Source organism: Carcharodon carcharias, chromosome 11, assembly GCF_017639515.1.
Source record: "Carcharodon carcharias isolate sCarCar2 chromosome 11, sCarCar2.pri, whole genome shotgun sequence".
NCBI classification, from domain to species: Eukaryota; Metazoa; Chordata; class Chondrichthyes; order Lamniformes; family Lamnidae; genus Carcharodon; species Carcharodon carcharias.
Genome location: NC_054477.1, coordinates 9,029,169 through 9,052,234, shown reverse-complemented (window position 1 = coordinate 9,052,234; position 23,066 = coordinate 9,029,169). Strand labels below are relative to the sequence as shown.

Below are 23,066 nucleotides of genomic sequence, written 5' to 3'. Positions count from 1 at the left end.
CCTTGGATCCTCCCTTGGAAGGAATGGGTCTTTCCCGGGTTTATCCACTATCGGTTGCCCAGTGACTTGCCCGCACTAAAGAAGGTCCCTTGTCCTTTGAACTTACTTGTAAGTTGGCATGGCGATGTGTTCCATGAAGCTGATCTGGAGCTCTGGGACATAGGCCTTTTCTCTATCCATCATCTCAAGTGGATTGTTCCCCATTGCTTTCTCCTGAGAATGAGCAGGGAAACAAAAAAAAAGGTCAAAGGTCCATGTGGGCGGCAGCCATTGTAAGAAGACCCACCATCCCACTGGCCTGGACAATATCTGAGGCTGAACCAGACTGTTTCGCCAACCGACCTGACCCAATGATACATTTCCGACCCTACGGTCGGAATTTCCAGCACCTCCACCCCAACCCCAAACCACCCACCCCACCCCCCTTGGCGGGGCCGGCAAGCCATTGAAATCCCCATTCACATCGGCAGGACTGGAAGGTCCGGCTGGTGTGAGGGGCTGGAAAATTCCGGCCTATATCACCACAGCTTGACTATTTCTACCTCCGTAACATCACCCCTCTCCGCCCAGTCTCAGCTCATCTGCTGCTGAAACCTTTATTTGTGCCTTTAGGCCTGACTATTCCAATGGACTTCTGGCCAGTCTCCCATCGTCCACTCTGCATAAACTTGAGCTCATCCGAAACTTTGATGCTCTCACCTTAACTCGCACCGAGCCCCAAGGGAAGACTGTGGTGCAATGATAATGTCACTGTAATCCAGACGCTTGGAGGGTATTGGTTTGAATACTACCCCAGCAGCTGCTAATAAATTGTGGAACTGAAAAAGCTGGTCTCAGTAATGATGCTCATGAAACTATCATTGATTGTTGTAAAAGCCCATCTGGGTCACTAATCCCCTTTAAGGGAGGGAAATCTGCCTTCCTTACCTGGTCTGGCCTACATGTGACTCCAGACCCACAGCAATGTGGTTGACTCTTAACTGCCCCCTGAAATGGCCCAGCAAGTCACTCAGTTCAAGGGCAATTAAGGTTGGGCAACAAATGCTGGCCTTGCCAGCGACACCCACATCCCATGGAGGAATAAACGGAAAAGTCGCATTCCCCCATCGATCCCGACACTTGCTGATCTACAATGGGTCCCAATCTGGCAATGCTTCAATTTTAAATTTCACAGGGAGCTCTGAAGAAGAGTCATATCCAACTCAAAAAGTTAACTCTGTTTCTCTCTCCTTGGATGCTGCCAGACCTGTTGCGTTCTTCCAGCATTTTCTGTTTTTAATGCAGATCTCCAGCACCCTTGCTTCCAACTGGTCTGATGGTCCATCCCTATCTATGTAACCTCCTCTGGTCCCACAACCCTTCAAAGGCCCAATTCTGGCTTCTTGAACACCCCCATTTTAATTGTTCCATCACTGGCAGCCGTGCCTTCAGTGGGCAGTCTCTAAGTTCTAGAAATCCCCCTGTAAACCTTTCCACCTCTCTACTTCCATCTCTGTCTCTCTCTCTCACTCCCTCCTCCTTTGGTCACCTTTCCTAACATCTCCCTTGTGTAGCTCGGTGCTAAAATTTGTTTGATAAAACCGCCTGTGAAATGTCTTGAAGCATTTTAGTAGGTTAAAGGTGCTATATAAATGCAAGTTGTTGATGGATTTAATGAATGTTCCTGACTTAACATTTACTACCTGAGTCTATAGTCAGTGAATGACGAACGTACGAACGTATGAAATAGGAGCAGGAGTAGACCATTCAGCCCCTCGAGCCTGCTCCATCATTCAATAAGATCATGGTTGATCTGTTTGCATGTCAATTTCCTCATTCCCGTCTAACCCCGATAACTTTTGATTCCCTTGCCTACCAAGAATCTATCTAACTCTGCCTTAAAAATATTCAATGACCCCACCTCCATTGCCTTCTGAAGCAGAGAGTCCCAAAGTCACACAACCCTCTGAGAGAAAAAAATTCTCCTCATCTCTGTCCTAAAAGGGCGACCCCTAATTTTAAAAGTGCCCCCTAGTTCTGGACTCACCCACGAGAGGAAACATCCTTTCCACATCCACCTTGTCAAGGCCGTTCAGGATCTTGTATACTCCATTAATTTCTGTTAACTGCTGATAAGGCTTTAAGTCTAGATATTTTTAAGCCTAATTCTTCGATGAAACTTTGAACATCTAAAATCAGCAATAGAAAAAATTAACATTTAATCGTGTTGACTTACCAGATCTCCTTGTGAAAAGAATTCTTTATAAATCAGTTCCTAGGGAAAAGACAAAATAAGGGTTGTAATAAGCAAGGGGCTTTCTGCAGTCGAGAGTCAGTAGCAATTAGCCTGAGAATGGGCTCGGAAGGTCTGTAATGCATAGAAATACATTAAAAGTTGCAACACTGAAACAGGCTATTCATAAGAACATAAGAACTAGGAGTAGACAATTCAGCCCCTCGAGCCTGCCCCGCCATTCATTACGATCATGGCTGATCTCATTTCGGCCTCAACTCCAATTTCCCGCCCTCTCCCCATAACCTTTCAACCTGTTACTAATTAAAAATCTGTCTATCTGCCCCTTAAATTTATTCAGTGTCTCGGCATCCACAGCACTCTGAGGTAGCAAATTCCACAGATTCACGACCCTTTGAGAAAAATAATTCCTCCTCATCTCTGATTTAAATCTACCACCTCTTAGCCTAAAACTATGGCTTCTCATTCTAGAATGGCCCACAAGGGGAAACATCCGCTCCACGTCTACTTTGTCTATCCCCTTTAGCATCTTATATACCTCAATTAGATCTCCTCTCATCCTTCTAAACTCTAGCGAGTATAGGCCTAAACTGCTCAATCTCTCCTCATAAGACAAGCCCCGCATCTCTGGAATCAATCTAGTGAACCTCCTCTGAACCGCCTCCAATGCAACTACATCCTTCCTCAAGTAAGGGGACCAAAACTGTGCACAGTACTCCAGGTGCGGGCTCACCAAAGCCTTGTACAGTTGCAACAACACTTCCCTATTTTTATACTCTTTTCCTTTAGCAATAAATGCCAAAATTCCATTTGCCTTCCTTATTACCTGCTGTACCTGCATACTAGCTTTCAGCAATTCGTGCACAAGAGCACCCAGATCCCTCGGCAGTGATCCTGTCCATGTTGGTCCTAACATGAGCAAATAGTAGTGTTTTTACCCAGCCTGTTTCCACAGCACTTCAGTTTCCACCGACTCATTCTAACCTTGAATGTTGACATAGCTCCTACCTCAAAGATACGATCACCTGAGAGAGCGTGTAACAAAGGTTCATGAGACTGCTTCCTGGGATGAGGGGACTGTCCTACAGGGAGGAACTGAGTAGACTAGGTCGATATTCTCTGGGGATCAGGAGAATGAGAAGCTATCAAGTTGAATCATAAAGTTGTTGAAGGGCTTGCCAGGGTAGCCCCCCACCAACCTTCCTCCCCCGCCCCACCCCTACCGGCTGGAGGATCTCGGACACAGGGTCATAGTCTCAGTGTAAGGGGTATACCAGTTAGGACTGAGAGGAGGAGCAATTTCTTCACTCAGAGGGTTGTGAAGCTTTGAATTCTCTACCCCAGAGGGTTCTGGATGCTGAGTCATTCAGTATATTCACAACAGAGAGTGATAGATTGTTGGATGCTGAGGGAATTAAGAATATGGGCATAGTGCAGGAAAGTGGAGCTGCGGATGAAGATCAGCCTTGATCTAATTGAATCTCGGAGCACACTCAAGGGACCAAGTGGTCAACTCAAGCTCCTGTTTCTTAAGTGCTTGTGTTTTTATGATTGGAAGCCTGTATTGAACCCTGCTGAAGTCAACAGAACAGAAAACAGGGAGGGTACAAAACAGTTTGATGATTTGGTGTTGCTGCAGTTCAGATCTACCCTCCAGTCCTGTAACCTTGGACAATGGGTGCTGGCAAATGTCCAACCAGAACATCTGCAATCGAACGTCAGCCTGGCCCTCCTCCAGCAATCTGCAATTTCCACATGATAGGCTGGGGAGTTGCTGGGTGACCATCAGAACCAGGAACATTGGCGTGAATTTCCAACTCTCTAGATAAAGAACCAATCCCAGCCTTGTAACCATCATATTGGAAATTATCCCAAGGGATCTTCAAACACACTTTTGACATTTTAATTCTCTGCCCCATTCTCAATCTGCTCTAGAATTGGTCTCCTACACTATTACGCTCTGCTCTCTCAATCCTTCTTCCCCGACACTGCTACACTCTGCTCTCTCAATCCTTCTTCCCTGACACTGCTACACTCTGCTCTCTCTATCCTGCTTCTCCTACACTGTTACACTCTGCACTCCCTATCCTCTGTCTCCTACACTGTTACACTCTGCTCTCTATACACTCCATCTCCTACACTGCTACACTCTGCTCTCCCTATACTCTGTCTCCTACACTGTTACATTCTACTCTCTTTACCCTCCGTTTCCTACACTGTTACACTCTGCTCTCCTGATCCTCTGTCTCCTACAATGTTACAATCTGCTCTCTCTATCCTTCTTCCCCGACACTGTAACACTCTGCTATTTCTATCCATCTTCTCCTACACTGCTACACTCTGCTCTTTCTATCCTCCATCACCTACACTGCTACACTCTGCTCTCTCTACACTCCGTCTCCTACACTGTTACACTCTGCTCTCTGTACCCTCCATCTCCTACACTGTTACACTCTGCTCTCTCTATCCTCTGTCTCCTACACTGTTACACTCTGCTCTCTATACCCTAAATCTCCTCCACTGCTACACTCTGCACTCCCTATCCTCTGTCTCCTACACTGTTACACTCTGCTCTCTATACACTCCATCTCCTACACTGCTACACTCTGCTCTCCTTATACTCTGTCTCCTACACTGTTACATTCTACTCTCTTTACCCTCCGTTTCCTACACTGTTACACTCTGCTCTCCTGATCCTCTGTCTCCTACAATGTTACAATCTGCTCTCTCTATCCTTCTTCCCCGACACTGTAACACTCTGCTATTTCTATCCATCTTCTCCTACACTGCTACACTCTGCTCTTTCTATCCTCCATCACCTACACTGCTACACTCTGCTCTCTCAATCCTTTTTCCCCGACACTGCTACACTCTGCTCTCTCTACACTCCGTCTCCTACACTGTTACACTCTGCTCTCTGTACCCTCCATCTCCTACACTGTTACACTCTGCACTCCCTATCCTCTGTCTCCTACACTGTTACACTCTGCTCTCTCTATCCTTCTTCTCCTACACTGCTACACTCTGCACTCCCTATCCTCTGTCTCCTACGCTGTTACACTCTGCTCTCTCTATCCTTCTTCCCCAACACACCTATACTCTGCTCTCCCTACGCTCCATCGCCTACACTGTTATACTCTGCTCTCTCTATCCTTCTTTCCCAACACTGTTACGCTCTGCTATCTCTATCCTCCTTCTCCAACACTGCTACAAGTTGCTCTCTCTATCCTCCATCTCCGAAACTGCTACACTCTGATCTGTCTACCCTCCATCTCCTACACTGCTATACTCTGCTCATTCTATCCTTCTTCTCCTACACTGCTACACTCTGATCTCTCTATCCCCTGTCTCTTACACTGTTATATTCTGTTCTCTCTACCCTCCCTCTCCTACACTGCTACACTCTGCTCTATCTATCCTTCTTCCCGTACACTGCTACACTCTGCTCTCTCTATCCTCCGCCTCCTACACTGTTACACTCTGCTCTCTATATCCTTCTTCTCCTACACTGCTACACTCTGCTCTCTCTATCCTTCTTCCCCGACACTGCTATATTCTGCTCTCTCTATCCTCCGTCTCCTAAGCTGCTTCACTTTGCTCTCTGTATCCTCCGTCTCCTACACTGTTACACTCTGCTCTCTCTATCCTTCTTCCCCGACACTGTTACACTCTGCTCTCCCTATCCAACTTCTCCTACAGTGCTACACATTGCTCTCTCTATCCTTCTTCTCCTACACTTCTACACTCTGCTCTCTCGATCTTTCTTCCCCTCCACTGCTACACTTTGCTCTCTATCCTTCTTCTCCCAAACTGCTATCTCTGCTCTCTCTAATCTTCTTCTCCTACACGGTTACATTCTGCTCTCTCTTTCCTTCTTCTCTTACATTGCTACACTTTGCTCTATCTATTTTCTCCTACACTGCTACACTTTGCTCTCTGTATATTTTTCCTCATACACTATTACATTCTGCTCTCTCTATCCTTCTTCCCCGACACTGTAATGCAGTGCAATCTCTATCCATCTTCTCCTACACTGCTACACTTTGCTCTCTCTATCCTCTGGCTCCAACGATGCTACACTTTGCTCCCTCTATTCCCTATCTCCTACACTGCTACACTCTGCTCTTTCTACCCTCCGTCTGCTGCACTGTTACACTCTTTTCTCTCTATCCTTCTTCTCCAACACTTTTACAATCTGCTCTCTATATCATTCTTCCCCCAAACTGCTATCTCTGCTCTCTCTATCCTTCTTCCCCTAGACTTTTACACTCTGCTCACTCTATCCTTCTTCTCCTACACTGTTACACTCTGCTTTCTCTATCCTTCTTCTCCTACACTGTTACACTCTGCTCTCTCTACCCTACGTCTCCTACATTGTCACACTCTTTTATCTCTATCCTTCTTCCCCTACACTGCTACACTCTGCTCTCTTTATCTTTCGTCAGCGACACTGCTACACTCTGCTCTCTCTATCCTTCTTCACCTAAACTGCCATCTCTGCTCGCTGTATCCTTATTCTCCTACACTGTTACACTCTGCTCGCTCTATCCTTCTTCTCCTACACATTTACACTCTGCTCACTCTATCCTTCTTCTCCTACACTGTTACACTCTGCTTTCTCTATCCTTCTTCTCCTACACTGCTACACTTTGCTCTCTCTATCTTTTTTCTCCTACACTGCCGCACTCTGCTCTCTCTATCCGTCTTCACCTACACTGCTACACTCTGCTCTCTCTATCCTTCTTCCCTTACACTGTTACACTCTGCTCGCTCTATCCTTCTTCTCCTAAACATTTACACTCTGCTCACTCTATCCTTTTCTCGTACACTGTTACACTCTGCTCTCTTTACCCTCCTTCCCCTACACTGCTACACTCTGCACTCTCTATCCTTCTTCCCCTACACTGCTACACTTTGCTCCCTCTGTCCTTCTTCCACTACACCGCTATACTCTGCTCTCTCTATCCTTCTTCTCCTAAACTTTTACACTCTGCTCTCTCTAACCTTCTTCCTCTACACTGCTACACTCTGCTCTCTCTATCCTTCTTCTCCGACACGGCTCCACTCTGTTCTCTCCAGCCTCCGTCTCCTACACTATTAGACTCTGCTCTCTCTATCCTTCTTCCCCGACACTGTTAGACTCTGTTCTCTCTATCCATCTTCTGCTACACTGTTACACTCTGCTCTCTCTACCCTTCTTCTCCTACACTGCTCCACTTTGCTCTCTCTAACCTCTGTCTCCTACACTGCAACACTCTGCTCACTCTACCCTCCGTATCCTACACTGTTACACACTGCTCTCTCTATCCATCTTCTCCTACACTGTGACACTCTGCTCTCTCTATCCTTCTTCTCCTAAACTGCTACACTTTGCTCTCTCTATCCTCTGTCTCTTACACGGCTATACTCTGCTCTCTCTACCCTCCATCTCCTACACTGTTAAACTCTTTTCTCTCTATCCTGCTTCCCCTACACTTTTACACTCTGCTCTGTCTATCCTTCTACCCCGACACTGTTACACTCTGCTCTCTCTACCCTCTGTCTCCAAACCTGTCACACTCTTATCTCTCTATCCTTCTTCCCCTACATTTTCACACTCTGCTCTCTCTATCCTTCTGCCCCTACAGTGCTACACTCTGCTCTCTTTATCTTTCGTCACCTACACTGTTACAGTCTGCTCTCGCTATCCATCTTCTCCCAAACTGCTATCTCTGCTCTCTGTATCCTTCTTCTCCTACACTGTTACACTCTGCTCTCCCTATCCTTCTTCTCCTACACTACTACACTTTGCTCTCTCTGTCTATTTTCCCCTACACTGCTACACTCTGCTCTCTCTATCCTTCTTCCCCTACACTGCTACACTCTGCTCTCTCTATACTTCTTCCCTTACACTGTTACACTCTGCTCTCTCTATCCTTCTTCCCCTACACTTTTACACTCTGCTCTCTCTATCCTTCTTCCCTGACACTGTTACACTCTGCTCTCTCTATCCTTCTTCTCCTACACTGTTACACTTTGCTCATTCTATCCTTCTTCCACAACACTGCTACACTCTGCTCTCATTATCCTTCTTCCCTTACACTGCTACACTCTGCTCTCTCTATCATCTGTCTCCTAAATTGCCACACTCTGCTCTCTCTATCCTTCTACCCCTAAACTGCTACATTTTGCTCTTTCTATCATTCTTCCCTTACACTGCTAAACTCTGCTCTCTCCATCTTTCGTCCCCTAGACTGCTACACTCTGCTCTCTCTCTCCTTCTTCCCTTACACTGCTACACTCTGCTCTCTCTATCCTTCTTCCCTTACACTGTTACACTATGCTCTCTCTATCCTTCTTCCCCTCTGCTGCTAAACTCTGCTCTCTCTATCCTCCTTCCCCTACACTGCTACATGCTGCTCTCTCTATCCTTCTTCTCCTACACAGCTACACTCTGCTCTGTCTATCCTTCTTCTCCTACACTGTTACACTCTGCTCTCTCTCCCCTCCGTCTCCTACACTGTTACACTCTTTTCTCTCTATCCTTCTTCCCCTACACTTATGCACTCTGCTTTCTCTATCCTTCTGCCCCCACACTGCTACAGTCTGCTCTCTCTATCTTTCGTCACCTACACTGCTACAATCTGCTCTCTCTATCCTTCTTCTCCCAAACTGCTATCTCTGCTCTCTGTATCCTTCTTCTCTTACACTGTTACACTCTGCTCTCTCTATCCTTCCTCTCCTACACTGCTACACTTTGCTCTCTCTGTCTTTCTTCCCCTAAACTGCTACACTCTGCTCTCACTATCCTCTTCCCCTATACTGCTACTTTCTGACTCTCTCTATACATCTTCCCTTACGCTGTTACACTCTGCTCTCCCTATCCTTCTTCTCCTACACTGCTACACTCTGCTCTCTTTATCCTTCTTCTCCTACACTTTTGCACTCTGTTCTCTCTATCCTGCTTCCCCTACACTGCTACACTCTGCTCTGTCTATCCTTCTTCCCCTACACTGCAACACTGCTCTCTCTACCCTCCGTCTCCTACACTGTTACTCTCTATTCTCTCTATCCTTCTTCCCCTATACTTTTACACTCTGCTCTCTCTAAACTTCTGCCCCTACACTGCCACACTCTGCTCTCTTTATCTTTCGTCACCTACACTGTTATAGTCTGCTCTCGCTATCCATCTTCTCCCAAACTGCTATCTCTGCTCTCTGTATCCTTCTTCTCCTACACTGTTACATTCTGCTCTCCCTATCCTTCTTCTCCTACACTACTACACTTTGCTCTCTCTGTCTATTTTCCCCTACACTGCTACACTCTGCTCTCTCTATCCTTCTTCCCCTACACTGCTACACTCTGCTCTCTCTATACTTCTTCCCTTACACTGTTACACTCTGCTCTCTCTATCCTTCTTCCCCTACACTTTTACACTCTGCTCTCTCTATCCTTCTTCCCTGACACTGTTACACTCTGCTCTCTCTATCCTTCTTCTCCTACACTGTTACACTTTGCTCACTCTATCCTTCTTCCACAACACTGCTACACTCTGCTCTCATTATCCTTCTTCCCTTACACTGCTACACTCTGCTCTCTCTATCATCTGTCTCCTAAACTGCCACACTCTGCTCTCTCTATCCTTCTACCCCTAAACTGCTACATTTTGCTCTTTCTATCATTCTTCCCCTACACTGCTAAACACTGCTCTCTCTATCCTTCTTCCCTTACACTGCTAAACTCTGCTCTCTCCATCTTTCGTCCCCTAGACTGCTACACTCTGCTCTCTCTCTCCTTCTTCCCTTACACTGCTACACTCTGCTCTCTCTATCCTTCTTCCCTTACACTGTTTACACTATGCTCTCTCTATCCTTCTTCCCCTCTGCTGCTAAACTCTGCTCTCTCTATCCTCCTTCCCCTACACTGCTACATGCTGCTCTCTCTATCCTTCTTCTCCTACACAGCTACACTCTGCTCTGTCTATCCTTCTTCTCCTACACTGTTACACTCTGCTCTCTCTCCCCTCCGTCTCCTACACTGTTACACTCTTTTCTCTCTATCCTTCTTCCCCTACACTTATGCACTCTGCTTTCTCTATCCTTCTGCCCCCACACTGCTACAGTCTGCTCTCTCTATCTTTCGTCACCTACACTGCTACAATCTGCTCTCTCTATCCTTCTTCTCCCAAACTGCTATCTCTGCTCTCTGTATCCTTCTTCTCTTACACTGTTACACTCTGCTCTCTCTATCCTTCCTCTCCTACACTGCTACACTTTGCTCTCTCTGTCTTTCTTCCCCTAAACTGCTACACTCTGCTCTCACTATCCTCTTCCCCTATACTGCTACTTTCTGACTCTCTCTATACATCTTCCCTTACGCTGTTACACTCTGCTCTCCCTATCCTTCTTCTCCTACACTGCTACACTCTGCTCTCTTTATCCTTCTTCTCCTACACTTTTGCACTCTGTTCTCTCTATCCTGCTTCCCCTACACTGCTACACTCTGCTCTGTCTATCCTTCTTCCCCTACACTGCAACACTGCTCTCTCTACCCTCCGTCTCCTACACTGTTACTCTCTATTCTCTCTATCCTTCTTCCCCTATACTTTTACACTCTGCTCTCTCTAAACTTCTGCCCCTACACTGCCACACTCTGCTCTCTTTATCTTTCGTCACCTACACTGCTACACTCTGCTCGCTCTATCCCTCTTCTCCCAAACTGCTATCTCTGCTCTCTGTATTCTTCTTCTCCTACACTGTTACATTCTGCTCTCCTTATCCTTCTTCTCCTACACTGTTACACTTTGCTCTCTCTGTCTTTTTTCTCCTACAATTCTACAATCTGCTCTCTCTATCCTTCTTCCCCTACACTGCTACAATCTGCTCTCTCTATACTTCTTCCCTTACACTGTTACACTCTGCCCTCTCTATCCTTCTTCCTCTGCACTGCTACACTCTGCTCTCTCTATCCTTCTTCTCCTACATGGCTACACTCTGCTCTCCCTACCCTCCGTCTGCTGCACTGTTACACTCTTTTCCCTCTATCCTTCTTCTCCAAAACTTTTACAATCTGCTCTCTATATCCTTCTTCCCCTACACTGCTACACTCTGCTCTCTCTATCCTTCTTCTGCGACACTGTTACACTCTGTTGGCTCCATCCTCTGTCTCCTACACTATTAGACTCTGCTCTCTCTATCCTTCTTCCCCGACACTGTTAGACTCTGTTCTCTCTATCCTCCATCTCCTCCATTGTTACACGCTGCTCTCTCTATCCTTCTTCTGCTACACTGCTACACATTGCTCTCTCTATCCTTCTTCTTCTACACTTTTACACTCTGCACTGTCTATTCTTCTTCCCCTCCACTGCTACACTTTGCTCTCTATCCTTCTTCTCCTACACTGTTACACTCTGCTCTCTCTTTCCTTCTTCTCTTACATTGCTACACTTTGCTCTCTCTATCTATCTTCTCCTATACTGCTACACTTTGCACTCTCTATCTTTTTTCTCCTACACTGCCGCACTCTGCTCTCTCTATCCTTCTTCCCCTACACTGCTACACTCTGCTCGCTCTATCCTTCTTCTGCTACACATTTACACTCGGCTCACTCTATCCTTCTTCTCCTACACTGTTACACTCTGCTCTCTTTATCCTTCTTCCCCTACACTGCTACACTCTGCTCCCTCTATCCTTCTTCCCCTACACAGCTATACTCTGCTCTCTCCATCCTTCTTCTACTACTCTTTTACACTCTGCTCTCTCTAACTTTCTTCCTCTACACTGCTACACTCTGCTCTCTCTATCCTTCTTCTCCGTCTCGGCTACACTCTGTTCTCTCCATCATCCGTCTCCTACACTATTAGACTCTGCTCTCTCTATCCTTATTCCCCGACACTGTTAGACTCTGTCTCTCTATCCATCTTCTCCTACACTGCTCCACTTTGCTCTCTCTAACCTCTGTCTCCTACACTGCTACACTCTGCTCTCTCTACCCTCCGTCTCCTACACTCTTTTCTCTCTATCCTGCTTCCCCTACACTTTTACACTCTGCTCTCTCTATCCTTTGTCTCCTACAATGCTACACTCTGCTCTCTCTACCCTCCGTCTCGTACACTGTTAAACTCTTTTCTCTCTATCCTTCTTCCCCTACACTGCTGCACTCTGCTCTCTCTATCCTTCTGCCCCTACACTGCTACACTCTGCTCTCTTTATCTTTCCTCACCTACACTGCTACACTCTGCTCTCTCTATCCTTCTTCTCCCAAACTGCTATCTCTGTTCTCTGTATCCTTCTTCTCCTACACTGTGACACTCTGCTCTCTCTATCCTTCTTCTCCTACATTGCTACACCATGCTCGCACTGTCTTTTGTCTCCTACACTTCTACACTCTGCTCTCTCTTTCCTTCTTCTACAACACTTTTGCAATCTGCTCTCTATATCCTTCTTCCCCTATACTGCTACACTCTGCTCTCTCTATTCTTCTTCCACGACACATTTACAATCTGTTCTCTCCATCCTCCGTCTCCTACACTATTAGACTCTGCTCTCTGTATCCTTCTTCCCTGACACTGTTACACTCTGTTCTCTCTATCCTCCGTCTCCGACACTGCTTCACTTTGCTCTCTCTATCGTCCGCCTCCTACAATGTTACACTCTGCTCTCTCTATCCATCTTCTCCTACAATGCTACACATTGCTCTCTCTATGCTTCTTCTCCTACACTTTTACACTCTGCTCTCTCTATCCTTCTTCCCCTCCACTGCTACACTTTGCTCTCTATCCTTCTGCCCCTAAACTGCTACACTCTACTCTCTTTATCTTTCGTCACCTACACTGCTGCAATCTGCTCTCTCTATCCTTCTTCACCCAAACTGCTATCTCTGCTCTCTGTATCCTTCTTCGCCTACACTGTTACACTCTGCTCTCTCCATCCTTCTTCTGCTACACTTGTTACACTTTTCTCTCTCTATCTTTTTTCTCCTACACTGCTGCACTCTGCTCTCTCTATCCTTCTTCCCCTACACTGCTACACTCTGCTCCCTTTATCCTTCTTCCCTTACACTTACACTCTGCTCGCTCTACCCTTCTTATCCTACACATTAACACTCTGCTCACTCTATCCTTCTTCTCCTACACTGTTATACTCTGCTCCTTTTATCCTTCTTCCCCTATGCTGTTATACTCTGCTCTCTCTATCCTTCTTCTCCTACACTTTTACACTCTGCTCTCTCTATGCTTCTTCCTCTACACTGCTACTCTCTGCTCTCTCTATCCTTCTTCCCCTACACGGCTACACTCTGCTCTCTCTACCCTCCGTCTGCTGCACTGTTACACACTGTTCCATCTATTCTTCTTCTCCAACACTTTTACAATCTGCTCTCTATATCCTTCTTCCCCTACACGGCTACACTCTGCTGTCTCTATCCTTCTTCCGCGACACTGTTACACTCATTCTCTTCATCCTCCGCTTCCTACACTATTAGACACTGCTCTCTGTATCCATCTTCCCCGACACTGTTAGACTCTGTTCTCTCTATCCTCCGTCTCCTACATTGTTACACTCTGCTCTCTCTATCCTTCTTCTCCTACACTGTTACACTCTGCTCTCTCTATCCTTCTTCCCCTACACTTTTACAATCTGCTCTCTCTATACTTCTGCCACTACACTGCTACACTCTGCTCTCTTTATCTTTCATCACCTACACGGCTACACTCTGCTCTCTCTATCAGTCTTCTCCTACACTTTTACACTCTGCTCTCTCTATCCTTCTTCCCCTACACTGCTATACTCTGCTCTCTCTATCCTCCATCTCCTAAACGGCTTCACTTTGCTCTCTGTATCCTCCGTCTCCTGCACTGTTACACTCTGCTCTCTCTTTCCTTCTTCTCCAACACTTTTACAACCTGCTCTCTATATCCTTCTTCCCCTATACTGCTACACTCTGCTCTCTCTATCCTTCTTCCACGACACATGCACACTCTGTTCTCTCCATCTCCCGTCTCCTACACTATTAGACTCTGCTCTCTGTATCCTCCTTCCCTGACACTGTTACACTCTGTTCTCTCTATCCTCTGTCTCCGACACTGCTTCACTTTGCTCTCTCTATTGTCCGTCTGCTACAATGTTACACTCTGCTCTCTCTATCCATCTTCTCCTACAATGCTACACATTGCTCTCTCTATCCTTCTTCTCCTACACTGCTACACTTTGCTCTCTCTGTCTTTTTTCTCCTACATTGCCACACTCTGATCTCTCTATCCTTCTTCCCCTGCACTGCAACACTCTGCTCTCTCTATACTTCTACCCTTACACTGTTACACTCTGCTCTCTCTATCCTTCTTCTTCCAAACAACTATCTCTGCTCTCTCTATCCTTCTTCTCCTACACTGTTACACTCTGCTCTCTCTATCCTTCTTCTTCTACACTGCTACACTTTGCTCTCTCTGTCTTTTTTCTCCTACACTGCTACACTCTGCTCTCTCTATCCTTCTTCCACGACACATGTACACTCTGTTCTCTCCATCTCCCGTCTCCTACACTATTAGACTCTGCTCTCTGTATCCTCCTTCCCTGACACTGTTACACTCTGTTCTCTCTATCCTCTGTCTCCGACACTGCTTCACTTTGCTCTCTCTATTGTCCGTCTGCTACAATGTTACACTCTGCTCTCTCTATCCATCTTCTCCTACAATGCTACACATTGCTCTCTCTATCCTTCTTCTCCTACACTGCTACACTTTGCTCTCTCTGTCTTTTTTCTCCTACATTGCCACACTCTGATCTCTCTATCCTTCTTCCCCTGCACTGCAACACTCTGCTCTCTCTATACTTCTACCCTTACACTGTTACACTCTGCTCTCTCTATCCTTCTTCTTCCAAACAACTATCTCTGCTCTCTCTATCCTTCTTCTCCTACACTGTTACACTCTGCTCTCTCTATCCTTCTTCTTCTACACTGCTACACTTTGCTCTCTCTGTCTTTTTTCTCCTACACTGCTACACTCTGCTCTCTCTATCCTTCTTCCACGACACATGTACACTCTGTTCTCTCCATCTCCCGTCTCCTACACTATTAAACTCTGCTCTCTGTATCCTCCTTCCCTGACACTGTTACACTCTGTTCTCTCTATCCTCTGTCTCCGACACTGCTTCACTTTGCTCTCTCTATTGTCCGTCTGCTACAATGTTACACTCTGCTCTCTCTATCCATCTTCTCCTACACTGTTACGCTCTGCTCTCTCTATCCTTCTTCTCCTACACTGCTACACTTTGCTCTCTCTATCCTTCTTTTCCTACACTGCTACATTTTGCTCTCTCTATACTCTGTCTCCTACGTTGCTACACTTTGCTCTCTCTATACTTCTTCCGCGACACTTTTACACTCTATTCTCTCCATCCTCCGTCTCCTACATTATTAGAATCTGGTCTCTGTATCCTTCTTCGCCGACACTGTTACAGTCTGTTCTCTCTATCCTCCGTCTCCTACACTGCTACACTTTGCTCTCTCTATCCTCCGTCTCCTACACTGTTACACTCTGCTCTCTCTATCCATCTTCCCTTACATTGCTTCACTTTGCACTCTCTGTCTTTTTTCTCCTACACTGCGACACTCTGCACTCTCTATCCTTCTTCCCCTACACTGCTACTCTCTGCTGTCTCTATAATTCTTCCCTTACACAGTTACACTCTGCTCTCTCTATCCTTCTTCTTTCAAACTGCTATCTCTGCTCTCCGTATACTTCTTCTCCTACACTGTTACACTCTGCTCTCACTATCCTTCTTGTCCTACACTGCTACACATTGCTCTCTTTATCCCTCTTTTCCTACACAGCTACATTTTGCTCTCTCTATCCACTGTCTCCTACACTGCTACACTCTGCTCTCTCTATCCTTCTTCCCGTACACTGCTACACTATGCTCTGTCTATCCTAGTTCCCCTACACTGCTACACTTTGCTCCCTCTATCGTTCTTCCCTTACACTGTTACACTCTGCTCTCTCCATCCTTCTTCCCCTACACTTTAGCATTCTGCTCTCTCTATCATTCTCACCTGACACTGTTACACTCTGATCTCTCCATCCTTCTTCCCCTACACTTTAGCATTCTGCTCCCTCTATCATTCTTACCTGACACTGTTACACTCTGATCTCTCCATCCTTCTTCCCCTACACTGCTACACTCTGCTCTCTTTATCCTTCTTCCCCTACACTGCTACACTCTGCTCTCTATCCTTCTACCCCTACACTGCTACACTTTGCTCTCTCTGTCTTTTTGATCCTACACTTTTACACTCTGCTCTCTCTACCCTCCTGCCCCTACACTGCTACACTCTGGTCTCTTTATCTTTCGTCACCTACACTGCTACCCTCTGCTCTCTCTATTCTCTCTCTCCTAAACTGCTACACTTTGCTCTCTCTAGCCTTCTTCTCCCAAACTGCTATCTCTGCTCTCTGTATCCTTCTTCTCCTATAATGTTACACTCTGCTCTCTCTATCATTCTTCTCCTACACTGCTACACTTTGCTCTCTCTATCCTCTGTCTCCTACACTGCTACACTCTGCTCTCTCTATCCTTCTTCGCCTACACTGCAACACTCTGCTCTGCCTATCCTTCTTCCCCTACACTGCTACACCCGGCTCTCACTACTCTCTATCTCCTACACTGTTACACTCTGCTCTCTCTACCCTCCGTCTCCTACACTGTTACACTCTTTTCTCTCTATCCTTCTTCCCCTACACTTTTACACTCTGCTCTGTCTATCCTTCTACCCCTACACTGCTACACTCTGCTCTCTCTATACTTCTTCCCTTACACTGTTACACTCTGCTCTCTCTATCCTTCTTCTCCTCCACTTTTATACTCTGCTCTCCCTATCCTTCTTCTCCTACACTGCTGCACTTTGCTCTCTCTGTCTTTTTTCTCCTACATTGCTACACTCTGCTCTCTCTGTCCTTCTTCCCCAACATTGTTACATTCTACTCTCTCTATCCTTCTTCTCCTGCATTTTTGCACTCTGCTCTCTCTATCCTTCTTCCCTGACACTGTTACACTCTGCTCTCTCTACCCTTCTGCCCCTACACTGCTACACTCTGGTCTCTTTATCTTTCGTCACCTACACTGCTACACTCTGCTCTCTCTATGCTTCTTCCCCTACACTGCTACAGTCTGCTCTCTCTATCCTTCTTCTCCTACACTGTTACACTCTGCGCGCTCTATCCTTCTTCTCCTACATTGGACAATTTGCTCTCTCTATCTTCTGTCTCCTACGCTGATACACTCTGCTCTCTCTACCCTCCGTCTCCTACACTGTTACACTCTTTTCTCTCTATCCTGCTTCCCCTACACTCTTACACTCTGCTCCCTCTACCCTCTGTCTCCTACACTGTTACACTCTGCTCTCTCTACCCTCCGTCTCGTACACTGTACAGTCTTTTCTCTCTATCCTTCTTCCCCTACATTTTTACATTCTGCTCTCTCTATCCTTCTGCCCCATCACTGCTACACTCTGCTCTCTTTATCTTTCGTCACCTACACTGCTACACTCTGCTCTCTCTATCCTTCTTCTCCCAAACTGCTATCTCTGTTCTCTGTATCCTTCTTCTCCTACATTGTGACAATCTGCTCTCTCTATCCTTCTTCTCCTACACTGCTACACTTTGCTCGCACTGTCTTTTGTCTCCTACACTGATCCACTCTGCTCTCTCTATACTTCTTCCCTTACACTGTAACACTCTGCACTCTCTATCCTTCTTCTCCTACACCTTTACACTCTGCTCTCTATCCTTCTTCCCCGACACCGTTACACTCTGCTCTCTCTATGCTTCTTCCCCTAAACTGCTACACTCTGCTCTTTTTATCCTTCTTCCCTTACACTGCTACAATCTGCTCTCTCTAACCTCTGTCGCCTAAACTGCTGCACTCTGCTCTCTTAATCCTTATTCGCCTATACTGCGAAACTTTGCTCTCTCTATCCTTCTTCTCGTACACTGCCACACTCTGCTCTCTCTAGCCTCTGTCTCCTACACTGCTACACTCTGCTCTGTCTATCCTTCTTCCCCTACACTGCTACACTCTGATCTCTCCATCCTTCTTCCCCTACACTGATACACTCTGCTCTCTCTACCCTTCTGCCCCTACACAGCTCAGTCTGCTCTCTCTATCCTTCTACCCCTACACTTCTACACTCTGCTCTCTCTATCCTTCTTCTCCTACACAGCTACACTTTGCTCTCTCTATGCTTCTTCCCTTCCACTGCTACACTCTGCCCTCTCTATCCTTCTTCCCTTACACTGTTACAATCTGCTCTCTTTATCCTTCTTCTCCTACACTGCTACACTTTGCTGTCTCTATGCTTCTTCCCTTGCACTGCTACACTCTGCCCTCTCTATCCTTCTTCCCTTATACTGTTACACTCTGCACGGTTTATCCTTCTTCTCCTACACTGCCACACTCTGCTCTCTCTATCTTCTGTCTCCTCCACTGCTACACTTTTCTCTCTCTATCCTTCTTCCCCTACACTGCTACACTCTGCTCTCGCTATCCTTCTTCCCCTATACTGCTACATTCTGCTCTCGCTATCCTTCTTCCCCTACACTGCTACACTCTGCACTCTCTATCCTCTGTCTCCTACACTGCTACAATTTGCTCTCTCTATTCTTCCTCCCCTACACTTCTACACTCTGCTCTCTCTATACATCTTCCCTTACACTGCTACACTCTGCTCTCTCTATCCTTCTTCCACTTGACTGCTTCACTCTGCTCTCTCTATCCTTCTTGACTTACACTGCTACACTCTGCACTCTCTATCCATCTTCTCTTACACTGTAACACTCTGCTCACTCTATCCTTCTTCCCCTACACTGCCACACTCTGCTCTCTCTATCCTTCTTCTTCTACACTGCTACACTCTGCTCTCTCTATCCTTCTTCCCCTACACTGCTACTCTCGCCTCTCTCTACCCTCCATCACCAACACTGTTTCACTCTTTTCTCTCTATTCTTCTGCCCCTTCACTGCTACACACTGCTCTCTTTATCTTTCGTCACCTACACGGCTACACTCTGCTCTCTCTAACCTTATTCTCCCAAACTGCTATCTCTGCTCTCTGTATCCTTCTTCTCCGATAATGTTACACTCTGCTCTCTCTATCCTTCTTCTCCTACACTGCTACACTCTGCTCTCTCTAGCCTTCTTCCCCTACACTGCCACACTCTGCTCTCTCTATCCTTCTTCCCCTACACTGCTACAATTTGCTCTCTCTATCCTTCTTCCCATACACTTCTACACTCTGCTCTCTCTAACCTTATTTTCCCAAACTGCTATGTCTGCTCTCTGTATCCTTCTTCTCCGATAATGTTACACTCTGCTCTCTCTATCCTTCTTCTCCTACACAGTTACACTTTGCTCTCTCTAGCCTTCTTCCCCTACACTGCTACACTCGGCTCTCTCTACCCTCCATCACCAACACTGTTTCACTCTTTTCTCTCTATTCTTCTGCCCCTTCACCGTTACACTCTGCTCTCTTTATCTTTCGTCACCTACACGGCCACACTCTGCTCTCTCTATCCTTATTTTCCCAAACTGCTATCTCTGCTCTCTGTATCCTTCTTCACCTATAATGTTACACTCTGTTCTCTCTATCCTTCTTCCCCTACACTGCTACACTAGGCTCTCTCTACCCTCCGTCTCCTACACTGTTACACTCTTTTCTCTCTATCCTTCTTCCCCTTCACTTTTACACTTTACTCTCTCTATTCTTCTACCCCTACACTATGCTCTCTTTATCTTTCTTCACCTACACTGCTACACTCTGCTCTGTCTATCCTTCTTCTCCCAAACTGCTATCTCTGCTCTCTGTATCCTTCATCTCCTACACTGTTACACTCTGCTCTCTCTATCCTTCTTCTCCTACACTGCTACACTTTGATCTCTCTATCCTTCTTCCCCTACACTGCTACACTCTGCTCTCTCTATACTTCTTCCCTTACACTGTTACAGTCTGCTCAGTCTATCCTTCTTCTCCTACACTGCTACACTCTGCTTTCTCTATCCTTCTTCCCCTACACTGCTACACTCTGCTCTCTCTATACTTCTTCCCTTACACTGCTACACTCTGCTCTCTCTATCCTTCTTCCCCTACACTGCTACACTCTGCTCTCTCTATCCTTCATCCCCTACACTGCTACACACTGCTCTCTCTATCCTTCTTCTCCTACACTGCTACACTCTGCTCTCTCTACCCTTCTTCTCCTATGCTTTTACACTCTGCTCTCTCTATCCTTCTTCCATTACACTTTTACACTCTGCTCTCTCTATCCTTCTTCTCCTACACTTTTACACTCTGCTCTCTCTATCCTTCTTCCCTTACACTACTACACTCTGCTTTCTCTATCCTTCTTCTCCTACAGTTTTCCACTCTGGTCTTCCTATCCATCTTCCCCTACACTGCTACACTCTGCTCTCTGTGTCCTTCTTCTCCTACACTGCTACACTCTGCTCTCGCTACCCTCTGTCTCCTATACTGCCATAGTCTGCTCTGTCTATCCTTCTTCCCCTACACTTTTACAATATGCTCTCTCTATCCTTCTTCTCCTACACTTTTCCACTCTGCTCTCTCTATCCTTCTTCTCCTACACTGCTACACTCTGCTCTGTCTATACTTCTTTCCCTACACTACTACATTCTGCTCTCTCTATCCTTCTTCCCCTACACTGCTACACTTTGCTCTCTCTATCCTTCTTCCCTTACACTACTAAACTCTGCTCTCCCTATCCTTCTTCCCTTACACTGCTACACTCTGCTCTCTCTATCCTTCTTCCCCTACACTGGTACACTCTGCTCTCTCTATCCTTCTTCCCTTACACTACTAAACTCTGCTCTCTCTATCCTTCTTCCCTTACACTGCTATTCTCTGCTCTGTTTATCCTTCTTCTCCTACACAGTTACACTTTTCTCTCTCTATCCTTCTTCCCCTATACAGCAGCACTCTGCTCTCTCTATCCTTCTTCCCCTACACTGCTAAACTCTGCTCTCTCTATCCTTCACTCCTTCACAGCTACACTTTGCTCTCTCTATCATTCTCCCTTGCACTGCTACTCTCTGCTCTCTCTAACCTTCTTCCCCTACACTGTTACACTCTGCTTTCTCTATCGTTCTTCTCCAACACTGCTACACTCTGCTCTCTCTATCCTTCTTCCACTACACTGCTGCACTCTGCTCTCTCTACACTTCTTCCCTTACACTACTAAACTCTGCTCTCTCTATCCTTCTCTCCTTCACAGCTACACTTTGCTCTCTCTATCATTCTTCCCTTGCTCTGCTACTCTCTGCTCTCTCTAACCTTCTTCCCCTACACTGCTACACTCTGCTCTCTCTATCCTTCTTCCCTTACACTACTAAACTCTGCTCTCTCTATCCTTCTTCCCTTACACTGCTATTCTCTGCTCTGTCTATCCTTCTTCTCCTACACAGTTACACTTTTCTCTCTCTATCCTTCTTCCCCTATACAGCAGCACTCTGCTCTCTCTATCCTTCTTCCCCTACACTGCTAAACTCTGCTCTCTCTATCCTTCACTCCTTCACAGCTACACTTTGCTCTCTCTATCATTCTCCCTTGCACTGCTACTCTCTGCTCTCTCTAACCTTCTTCCCCTACACTGTTACACTCTGCTTTCTCTATCGTTCTTCTCCAACACTGCTACACTCTGCTCTCTCTATCCTTCTTCCACTACACTGCTGCACTCTGCTCTCTCTACACTTCTTACCTTACACTACTAAACTCTGCTCTCTCTATCCTTCTCTCCTTCACAGCTACACTTTGCTCTCTCTATCATTCTTCCCTTGCGCTGCTACTCTCTGCTCTCTCTAACCTTCTTCTCCTACACTGTAACACTCTGCTTTCTCTATCGTTCTTCTCCAACACTGCTACACTCTGCTCTCTCTATCCTTCTTCCCCTACACTGCTGCACTCTGCTCTCTCTACTCTTCTTCCCTTACACTGCTACGGTCTGCTCTCTCCATTCTTTTTCCCCTAGACTGCTACACTGCTCTCTTTATCCTGCTTCCACAACACTGCTACACTCTGCACTCTGTATCCTTCTTCTCCTACACTGTAACACTTTGCTCACTCTATCCTTCTTCCCCTACACTGCTACACTCTGCTCTCTCTATCCTTCTTCTCCTACACTACTACACTCTGCTGTCTTTAACCTTCATCGCCTACACTGCTACACTCTGCTCTGTCTATCCTTCTTCCCCTACACTGCTACACTAGGCTCTCTCTACCCTCTGTCTCCTACACTGTTACACTCTTTTCTCTCTATCCTTCTTCCCCTTCATTTTTACACTTTACTCTCTCTATCCTTCTGCCCCTACACTACTACACTCTGCTCTCTTTATCTTTCGTCACCTACACTGCTACACTCTGCTCTCTCTATCCTTCTTCCCCTACACTGCTACACTTTGCTCTCTCTATACTTCTTCCCCTACACTGCTACACTCTGGTCTCTCTATCCTTCTACCCTTACACTTCTACGCTCTGCTCTCTCTATCCTTCTTCTCCTACGCTTTTACACTCTGCTCTCTCTATCCTTCTTCCATTACACTTTTACACTCTGCTCTCTCTATCCTTCTTCTCCTACACTTCTACACTCTGCTCTCTCTATCCTTCTTCTCCTACACTTTTACACTCTGTTCTCTCTATCCTTCTTCCCTTACACTACTACACTCTGCTCTCTCTATCCTTCTTCTCCTACACTGTTACACTCTGCTCTCTCTATCCTTCTTCTCCAACATTTTTACACTCTGCTTTCTCTATCCTTCTTCTCCTACAGTTTTCCACTCTGCTCTTTTTATCCA

The 23,066-nt window shown here is 46.2% G+C and overlaps 1 protein-coding gene across 3 annotated transcripts in view; it reads right to left on the bottom strand.

Annotated features, from left to right (window-relative positions):
• Positions 1-23,066, bottom strand: part of LOC121284491 (cGMP-dependent 3',5'-cyclic phosphodiesterase) — a 401,388-nt gene that overhangs the window by 5,112 nt on the left and 373,210 nt on the right. For all 3 annotated transcript variants that reach the window (XM_041200018.1, XM_041200020.1, XM_041200019.1), the window contains 2 exons: positions 2,216-2,254; positions 107-213 (listed from right to left, as the gene is read on the bottom strand). In XM_041200018.1, coding sequence (XP_041055952.1) covers positions 107-213; positions 2,216-2,254 — 146 coding nt within the window. The remainder of the gene's footprint in view (positions 1-106; positions 214-2,215; positions 2,255-23,066) is intronic.